The sequence below is a fragment of the Cottoperca gobio genome, chromosome 17 (genome assembly GCF_900634415.1).
Source record: "Cottoperca gobio chromosome 17, fCotGob3.1, whole genome shotgun sequence".
Classification (NCBI taxonomy): domain Eukaryota; kingdom Metazoa; phylum Chordata; class Actinopteri; order Perciformes; family Bovichtidae; genus Cottoperca; species Cottoperca gobio.
Genome location: NC_041371.1, coordinates 9143519 through 9153619, shown reverse-complemented (window position 1 = coordinate 9153619; position 10101 = coordinate 9143519). Strand labels below are relative to the sequence as shown.

Below are 10101 nucleotides of genomic sequence, written 5' to 3'. Positions count from 1 at the left end.
CATTTATGCGAGGTCAACTGCAGTGTGGACACGGACACATAGTGGCCAAAGTCAAATCTGAGTGATTCCACTTTGTTTGAACTCGGGGGAATTTCTTTAAAAAGCTGTGAATAATAAACGTTTAACGTCTTTTACCGATCAACTAACAACTAAATCAACCCCTTAAGTTCTTTATAAATTAAAGTAACGCACACATTTTTTGCCTTGAGAGTTGTAATTCATCCCTGATCAAAAATGCATGTGGAGAAAAAAATAAATCACTTTTTTTCCTTTTCTGTAAGCAGTGGTTTAATCGCAGATCATTTCACCTTTTTAAATGGCAATGGTAACTGATGATGATTAGCCCTATTGAGTCCTGGGAGCCCGGACTCTCCAACTGATTGCACGAGGACATAAACATATCACCACCGACTCTGATTAGCAGTGGAGGGCCAGGCCAGGCTAATTCTTATAATTGCAAGTGACTTCAGCAACATCCCTCTTTGATCTATTGAAACCATTTTCCCCAGATCCTCTGCTTTTCTTTTTTGAGAGGACATCTGATGTTACACAGCTCCTCTTAACACTTTTCTTTTAAATGTATGGACCAAATCAAATGTACATTTATTGAGAATATTCGGTATTTTTTCATCTATTTCTGTTTAGTTTTTTAATATAAAAGTAATATACACGCTGAATGAAGTAGGCCTTATAGAATTGGCCTCTTACAATCTGTTATAACAAAACAGTGTTTATATTTTAATTGTCACAAGAAGTGCTGGAAATCTTGTCCCTGCTGTTTTTTCCATACAAGGAAAATTGATGAAATTAAGTCTGCACATAATTGTCATGAGACCGTAATGATCCCTCCAATTTAACCTTTTTTTCTCGCAAATGACTGATGTGAGAAACTTCCTGAACTCTTGTCTTTATCCTTATTTATTTTTTAATCATTTGACCAGGATAAATAATTATAACTTTACCGGAATCTTTTGATAAAAGCACACATTGCAGTCGATATTCAACACGATTTAATGTAGTTTCATTTTGTTTTTTAATTTTAAACGTTAAATGTATCTTTTTAAACTCAAGTGTTGTTTGACAACAAAGGCTTGATCTTATTTATGTGTATTTTCTGCCATTATTATTAAAATAAAAAAACGAGAGGATAGAAAAACAACACTAAGCAGCAGTCTTCAAGCAGAAACATGAGCGAAGAAAGAGAGAACATGCAAAACAACACGAAATAATACAAAGAACAATAACTAGATTACATGTCCGTGGTGGAATATTTTATTTTACATCAAGTCTATTTTTGATATAATATTCCTAATGACATCAACACCGGTGGGAATAATTATGTATGCAAATATTTTAAGGCAATCCTCAATACAACACATCAACACTATGCGCATTACCATGATAATTAGTATGTATAAAAAATACAAGCATCTGAGTCTTTAAAATATTATGTGCAGAAGTAAAAAAAAGTAAAATAAAAATATAAAATATATAATCGCATACCTGCTTTGTATTTTATCAGCTCTAGTCTATAGCTCCCTCTTGTGGTGCAAAATCAAACGTGTAACTGGAATAAAAGTGACAGGAAAAAGCAGCTGCTTCTTTATCCTGAAATGTGTCGCACACAATGTATTTAAAATATTAATTATACTGCTGTATAGTGCTCCACTTTTAACCTTTTACCAGCTACTGCTTCCTCACATGTGGCAACACTCAATCTTCATCAGGACTCACACTAACACAGGCTACATACAAAGTATTTTCAGTGGACATAGTCTCTGTACTCCAGGAGCAGGTAGTTCTTGATGAAGGTGGGCAGCTCGAGTTCAGGGACCACCTTGTGCACCCGGCACTCCAGGAAGCTCCTGAGTTTGAAGCGTGCCAAGTGCTGCAGGGAGCGAGGAGTCCGCTCCAAAGAGAAGACTGACTCATAAAACCCTTTGTGCTCCTGGTTTGATAAAATCACAGATGAGATCATTTGGTTAAGAACTGATATTATTTGTCTCAATTTACAGTAAATTGTGACAGTATTTTTAAAATAAAACAGCAGTAATAATTAATAGGCTACCATAATCGATGTCCTCCTGTAAATTTGAGCTATACATTTTATTTTAACATGTTTTGTTATTCACATAATCATAATAATGTTTTTGTAAATTAATTCTGTATTTAAAAGCATAACATATGTCACAGTTTCTCCTACCACTGAATATATGTCAATTCTAAGAGCTCTCAAACTATCAAAACTAATATAATAAGCATAGATTTGAATGATGCTGCCTGGATACTGTGCCCAATGGGCATGTAAATACAGACAGACAGAAGACACTATTTAAAGACATAAAATATAAAACACATAAAATATATATGTTTTGTCTTAAAACATCCACACTGGTTAAACTGTACTCATTAATTAATTATTTAACGAGCTTGCCTTTAACGCCTCTGATGACACAGACTCGACCCAGGTGTCTGTGATTTTAAGGCTACGGTAGTTGTTCAGAAGAACCTCGATGGTGCGTGGAGATCCACAGCAGTGCTTCAAAACCTTCCATGAAACACCACAACACAGATCACAGATTCATAGAATCATCATTTAAGTTCATGAGCGAGCTTGTGACTCCATAGAACTGAAGAAATAAAGTAATTAAACACTTGTGAAATGAACAGATTGGTCTTCCCTCCAGGGGTTTAACTGGAAATTATGCAATTAGTGCTAATTAATCTCCTATTAACACTTGCCTAATTAGGAACCAGGCATTTTGTCTAGTGCACGTGGGTTCACTGATGGTTGTAGTCTGTTTCCCGCAGAGAGTGCAACACTTCATGTTGTGTCATGAAATGGGAATGATTTGAATGTGAACTTGTGAAGTCTGGAATATTGCAAGAAGCAGTTTAGTGGCTCTTTCTCAAGGTGTTACATGTGCAGTTACACTGCTAATTATGCAAAATGAGACACCTTGATGAATAATTGGTTTGTGCTGTAAATGTAATATACCAGTACAAACCAATCTGTTATGCAGATATGGAATTCAAGCGCACACATTTTGTATTTTTACATCACATCTTTTGATTTCCTACCAAAGGCAGAGCTCCAGGCCACACCCGGATAGAACCGTGGTTGAGCAGAGCTCGGACGATCCTCTCAGGCTGATGGGAAACCTTGTAGCAGACCACCTTCAGGATGTTGTGCATAGGAGTTTCACCACCGTAGTTCATGTCGTTAACGCTGGCGTCGTTATCCAGCAGCAGATCCACTATGTCTGGATTTACATTCTTACAGGCCATGTGCAAAGGACTGTGTCTGTCCTGGTCCGTAATGTGGATGTTGGCCCCTGCCCCCACCAGCATCTGGCACACCTTGTAGTAACTGTCAAGCTCCTGTAGCTCCTGGGGTTGTGAACAAGCAGCGTTCAGGGGAGTGAGACCCTCATTATTCTGTTTATCCACAGCAGCTCCATAGCGCAGGTAGAGCTCAGTGTGGTCTGTGAGGCCGTTACAGGCTGCCACATGTAAGGGAGTGTCATCTTCATCTAGTGTGCGGCCGCTGATGGCTGCACCGTACTGAAGGAGATACTTGGCACATCTGCAGACAGAATTACAGCAGCTTGTTAAATATCATGTAAACATTGGATGAGAGTCTTATCAGATGGAGCACCCCTTTATCAACACCACACGGCATGTTCCAAATGTGTTCATTTAAATTGAATTTAAACCAGATGCCATCTAACACAATTTCTTCATTTTCTTTCAAGACAGTGATCCTGAATGTGTATGATGTTTTGAAAAATTCAACGTTTCAGCCAAGAACCTTTTGCTGTTTTAATTTCATCTTCTCTGCATGCAAGTTTTCATGCAATCTCAACAAGAGCGGGTGTTGTTAAAGTGAGATTACGTAACTCTTACAAAAGTTGAATCTATCTGCAAGAAATACACCCTTGCTCATTTCGATCCACTCAGGGGTTTTGCTGCTACGGCTTTTCTTGGTCTGTCACGACCAGTAGCTTATGGTGGCTAAGGTTAGAACACTTTGGGGAGATATTGCTGATTAAATTAATCAAAGAACGAAGTTCCTTATTCTCATCAAATAATTAAAGAACGCAGTATTTCTCTTTCAAGAGTTCAATTGATTAGCAAAAAATGCACCCTTGCTCTATTCAAAACATCCAGAGGTTTTGCAGCAAGTCTGTTATGACCAGTCGCTTATGACCGCTAATGTTAACAAATGCTGAGTCAATTCACTGACTTGTTGACTCTCCTCTTGTGCTCGTTACACTTTCTACTTTTGTTATACTTCACTTACTCAAGGGATTTGGGGCTTGAACAAAAGTGCAAAGGCATAAGGCCGTCTTCGGTGACAGCATTGGCGTTGGCGCCGTGGATCAGCAATAGTTTGGTACACTCTGGCTGGCAGTTTTCACAGGACTCATGCAGGGCAGTGGTGTCTCCAGGTGCCAGGTCTACATTGGCCCCACGTTGCAGCAGGAGTCTCAGGCACTCCGTAAAGCCTCTGCCAGCTGTGATGTGAAGTGGTGTGGTCAGCTCCTGCTCATAACTCAGTGACCACAGTCCTGCCAGCACAGAGTACAATATATCAACAAGACAACTTTGAGCTCAGCTCCTATGATCACTGTAAATAAGCAAACATGTCAGATATCCAAAACTTCTTTTGCTGTCAATTTGCTGTACATAAAAAAAAATGAAATGACTGGTTACATGACTCTTATCAATACTCAATAAAACACTGAAGAAAAGTAAGCCCAAAACTATTGCCAGTTTGATACAACATCAAAGCTCTGTCAAACCTACTCAGGCCTCTGTAGTTATGTCTGAAGTTCTTCCATTCTTCTATGTTGCTGGTGTCATAAATGGCATCAATAAGGTGCTCATACTCGTCGTCGTCCACAATGCTGAGAATTGTCAGCTCATCGCCAACAAGCAGAGAGTTCCAGAACTGCAGGACACAACCCGATGCCTTGGCTGTGGCGATCACATCGTTGCGGTACATCTTTGGTTTGTGCCACTTGATTTTAGGTGCTACATAAGCCATACTGGAGTAAACTAGATTGTTTTTATAGGGTGGTTTCTCCCGAAGGAAATAAACGCGTATGCAGGTTATTTATGTAGACAGGGCTATTTCAGGGTGGTGTTATTTGATAGTTAGATTGACCCAGTAAAGCATGGGAGCCAATGACTGGTGTGTTACAGTCACCTGTCCACTGATTCTGCTAGTCCACTGAAGTCAACAGAATGACCTCTTGCACCCAAAAGGTTAAGGAGAAAAACACTGTTTTGACAAATAATTTTAGTAACATCAAGTATTGCAAAGGCCCATTATTAGTACATTTAAACTTGGAGTCTTGAAATTAATTTCAACAAGCCAAAACTGACATTACATTTGAATGTTTCACAAAATAAGAAAAAGCAAACTGCTTATTGTGTCTCCTGTCTTTAGTGATAGGCCATAAATCCATCTCTTAAATCTTCTTACGTGGTGGACAAATGATGGGTTCTATAAATATTGTCTTGTGTTCTGTTTCTATAAATATTGCTTCACTGTGTCTTTAAATACTGGGTCAGGCTGAGATGCACCAATCACAGCTCTTTCCTTTCTCTCCTTTCCACAACAACACAGGTGATGTTTCTCACTTCAATTAATTGTGCATGCTAATCTCCAGGAAATACAATAATCCTACTTAGCCGTGCCAAATCATATGAATTCCTAAATTAATTTCTAATGAAGACAGATGTTGTTTCATACCTTCCCCTGTGGCGACCCAGCGCATGTCACCTCCCTGTGGCTCGATGATGAGGTTTGTTGTAGATCCTCTAGGAAAGAGGTGCTGCATAGCCTCCAGGTCTCCTGTATACAGAGCGTTCTGGATGACCACATCTTGGCAGACAGTGGGTGGCATGGCAGTGCTGGACCTCAGCGGTGCCCTGTCCCTGATCTCCTTCTTCAGCATGTAGCTATTGAAGTGATGGGTGGCCAGCTGCTTCTTGTACTTGTGTCTCTCCAGCATGTCCTCATCAAGCTCAAGAGAGCGCAAGGCCGTGGATGTGAAGACAAAGCTGCCTCCCGACATGCTGATTGGCTATTGTTCTTACGAAGAAAAGTGGTTGTGTAAAATTAAGGGAGGGAGAATGTCTGAAAACCCGTCTCTCTGTTTCTGTTGTTGTTTCCTTGTCTCTGGCTAATGTCCACTCTGTGCCTGCCGGCTGTTCACAGGGTTGGTTCACAGAGTTGTTTTGGTATTCGGTATGAGACCTTCCCTGGAGTGTGACAAGTAATGCTATTTTTATGTCTCACATGCAGCAACTCGAGCCTCTTCTATTTGCCTCAGGCCAAGTTACAGCCATGAAATGTCTCTGTCAGGCTGCAAGTATCAAATGAGTTGAATAAACTCACAATACATGCTGCTCTTGGGGGGGTGACGGAACAACTTATTAAATTACACAATAACTTATTAGGCAAAACTTTAATCAGCCGCAAATGGGAGGTGTGCTATAGGTAACAGTATATTCCAGATTTATAGTCCACTTGAAGGGTCAAGTCATTGAAGTCACCTTTACCATTTCCGGCAGAGCTTTAACCTTTCAAACTTTAAAAAAAGTAATAGTTAAGAACATTTGGGCAACTTTTTGTCCTGACATTTTTCTGAGAGGAAGGACAAATAAGAATGCCCTATTTGCAAGCCCCTGTTAGTATGTGTTTGCAAAATGTATTTTTCTGCTCAGTGTTTTTTTCGTTCAAGAGCCTTAATGGATTTTATGTATCCACATGGCTCCCCGCATTAGAACATTAGGCTGAATGACTGGCAACCGCTGTGTCACTCTGTCCCACGTGTAGTGTTCTGATGGCGGATGGACGGCGCATAATTAAGCCTCTTAAGCCTACTCGCTAGGCATCTGACAAACATCTCGTATGAATGATGGACCATCATTTTCCTATGCTGGTAGAAGTTCTATCCAATAGCAAAACTGATCCCATCTTTTAACTCTCCAGACACCAAGGATAAATGTTCATGGGTTACCAAGTTTTTGGAGACTGATTAACTTGCTCTGACATCACCATACATTAAAATGTGCTGTACTGCTTGCACGATGTATAAAATCACACACATTTTAATGTATGTTTATCCAACTCTGTGTTGGAGTCCATCAAGATGCATGGAAGCTCTGTGGAAAACAAGGTCTGCACCACAGGTGAAGAAATACATGATATTTGTGAAGAGGTTTTACCTTCTTTCCCATTTGAAAACATGGAAGCATCGCTGCATCTCATCTATACCTTAACGACTGTTCTGGTATGGAAATCAAGGTCATTTATTTTATGTTACAGTTTGGTAATAGATGCCACATTAAACTGAAGGCGAGTAAGAGTTTCAACTTTGAAAACACACATTACCAGAGAGAGACTAGGAATATTGTTTTTGCGGCTGGAGTACATCCTTTTAAATGATATACATAATGAGTTTATAATATGCATCTGGGCTACCTCCTCTCTACTTTGATGTCTTCCAAATGGCCCGGGTGTCATCAGCAAAACATGTAGGCACTTTCCCGCCTCATTGACTCCCAAATGTATTTTAAATATCATTCCTGGTAACGCAATTATTTAAAACGCTGAACTAAACACTTACTAATGGGGAAAAAGACAGCGACTTCGATAAATTCATTTCTCAAATGGTGGGCATTCATGTTTCTTTCCTTTTTTTTTTTTTTCTTCCTCTGTGAAGCGGAGGCAACTCTGATGACAACAAAAAAACATCAGCAGTAGTAACACCCCCTGGCCTCACAGCCCCCCATGGACATATTAAATCTTTGGTTTCCTCACATTACCCACCAGAAGCTGTCTCTCCAAGGTTTTCTGCATTGTGGTCAACAGCCTTTCAAGGAGGTGAGAGGCTGGACATAAGCAACAGGCTTGATGAGAATAAAGCACTTCATTTATGCAATCATAGGCAATTAGTTCCCTCTGATTATGTGCCTCTTAATGCTGTTTTGAGTACTGTGGCACACAGTAATACAGAAAGAGATTAAACTATAGCCCTCCCTCCACACTGAGCAGTCATTTAATATACTGAGAACATAATGAAATGTACACAGTAATTACAGTAATATTAAATGCTAATGGATTTGCAATTGGATCTGAGACAGAGTGCATGCAAAGAAAGTCTAAGTTTAGAGAGTGCCACCATGACATCAGAGCAATAAATTATCCATCAGGTGTTTCTATTATTAATGATTTATGTGTTACTTATTGTTATTCCTATCAGAGAAGCAAGACCACGCCTGACATGTGGGCAATTCTGTGCTGTTAAGAGAGCAATTAATATGTAATTTACACACTTCAGTTCACATCTAGGGAGTTAGAGACAAATAGGTTTTGAAGTTTGTATTCTGGTGGTAGAATAACTTGGAGGTCACCATAGAAACATGATAAGAGATAATGATCAGGCTTAAGTGGCTAGCGATATTATCTAAAGGGAAGCTAGTTGCTGCATTTATGCCTTTGTCTGCTGATTCTGATTTACATATTGACTTGTTCTGATTTACTTAATATCATATTGACTCTGATAGTCCATAAGGACACATTAGGTAGACACACAATGTCTGCTTTAAGTCTTCAATCCCCGTTAAAACGCCTTTGATCAACACTGGTTTCCTTTGCCCCATCAGAGTCCCCAACAGGGTTTAGACAAGGTGCCCTGTTTGCAAATCCCCCGCAGGTCTCATCAAGATGCTTGAGATGTTGGTGGAGAACCTAAATGAATTTATAGAGCCTTGAATTGAACAGTAGCTCCAAACTATTCTGCGGAAGCATGATTACTTTTTCTGTACTCTTTCAGCTCTGAGCCCACTACCTATAATGTATTGTATCGGTCTTTGCAGATTCCAATTGTCTCTCAATGCACTGATCACCACGCAAATAGCCCATTGTTTCATCATGACAATTGCGAGGTTCATATTTCAACCTAATAGTCCTGTATAACTTTAACCATCTATCACAACCTCATTTCATTGCGGTTGCAGTTAATACGTGCTTCCCTGCCAAGTGGAACATTTTCTAATGATGTACTCTCACACGAAAACAAGGCACGCCAGCCCAGCCTCTGCATCACTCACTAATGCATCCATCCATAATGTGTTCATAGCAGTCTGCCTAAAGGAGACAAAGATGACTACCACTAGGCATGGGCATGAGAGGGGATATGGGGAAGGGTGCAAGATGCAAAACCTAAATGAGCATGATAATCATGAACAAAGTTACTGCCATCAAAGACTGTATCACCCTCATAATAACATCTGTAGATTTCATATCATTACCAAGAATACTGGGAAACATCTAAAATGGGTATCTCAACAATAACAGTCAGCGGTGGGAGTTACATCCAAGTGCATTATCACAGTGAGCCCGGCTTTGGAGGATGTTGACAAGGGTAGCCTAATAGGTGTATGTAAAGCCTGATGTAAACACCATCCTAATTAGAGAGACCTTTATAAGTTCCTCCATTTTATGCAGATTGGACTGGTGCAAACGCTGGTGTCATTATCCTGTAATCAGGTACTATTCAGTTGACAGTGTCGTCTTTAAAAACCCTGATTAGAATGCATAACAAGGATACAATGTTGCATTATTTCCTCTGTCAGTTTATAAATATGTCAATTTTTTAAAGCCAACTGAATAATGCATCTTGTCAAGGTTTGGATAAAGAAAGCGAAGGTGAAATCAATTACTTTTAAAACAGAACCATGTGGTATATATTAAACAGTTTGTACCGCTCATGTATTTATTGTCTTTACATGTGAGTGTTTCAGTTTAATGTTCAATAAAAAAATATTTGAAGTTTGTTTCCTTTTGATTTTTTTAATTTAACAATCAATTTGTTGTTTTTAAGCAGCATACTGAAAACAGCAGAAATGCAGAACTGAGTAACCTACAGAAGAAAATGTGTTCTTTATCATAAGTTGTATCATTATTGCGATATTCAACAACTTTATTGTATATTACATATTTTTAACATATCATGTAGCCCTACTTTTCTAGATCCCTGAAAGACGTCTATCCAGCTGGCACAAAAATATTCTGTGGTTGTG

The 10101-nt window shown here is 39.3% G+C and overlaps 1 protein-coding gene across 4 annotated transcripts; it reads right to left on the bottom strand.

Annotated features, from left to right (window-relative positions):
- Nucleotides 1-1255: 1255 nt before the first annotated feature.
- On the bottom strand, nt 1256-6216 carry asb10 (ankyrin repeat and SOCS box containing 10). Of its 4 annotated transcripts, none has more exons than XM_029453757.1 (5): nt 5762-6216; nt 4304-4571; nt 3082-3586; nt 2435-2548; nt 1256-1948 (listed from the first exon to the last, which is right to left on the bottom strand). In XM_029453757.1, the coding sequence occupies exons 1-5, from the start codon at nt 6084-6086 to the stop codon at nt 1763-1765; spliced, it is 1398 nt and encodes a 465-aa protein (XP_029309617.1). In that variant the 5' UTR covers nt 6087-6216; the 3' UTR covers nt 1256-1762. The 4 variants fall into 4 exon arrangements, with proteins under 4 accessions (XP_029309617.1, XP_029309618.1, XP_029309620.1 ...); XM_029453758.1 differs by having other exon boundaries at nt 4810-5892; XM_029453760.1 differs by lacking the exon at nt 1256-1948 and having other exon boundaries at nt 2447-2873.
- Nucleotides 6217-10101: the final 3885 nt, after the last annotated feature.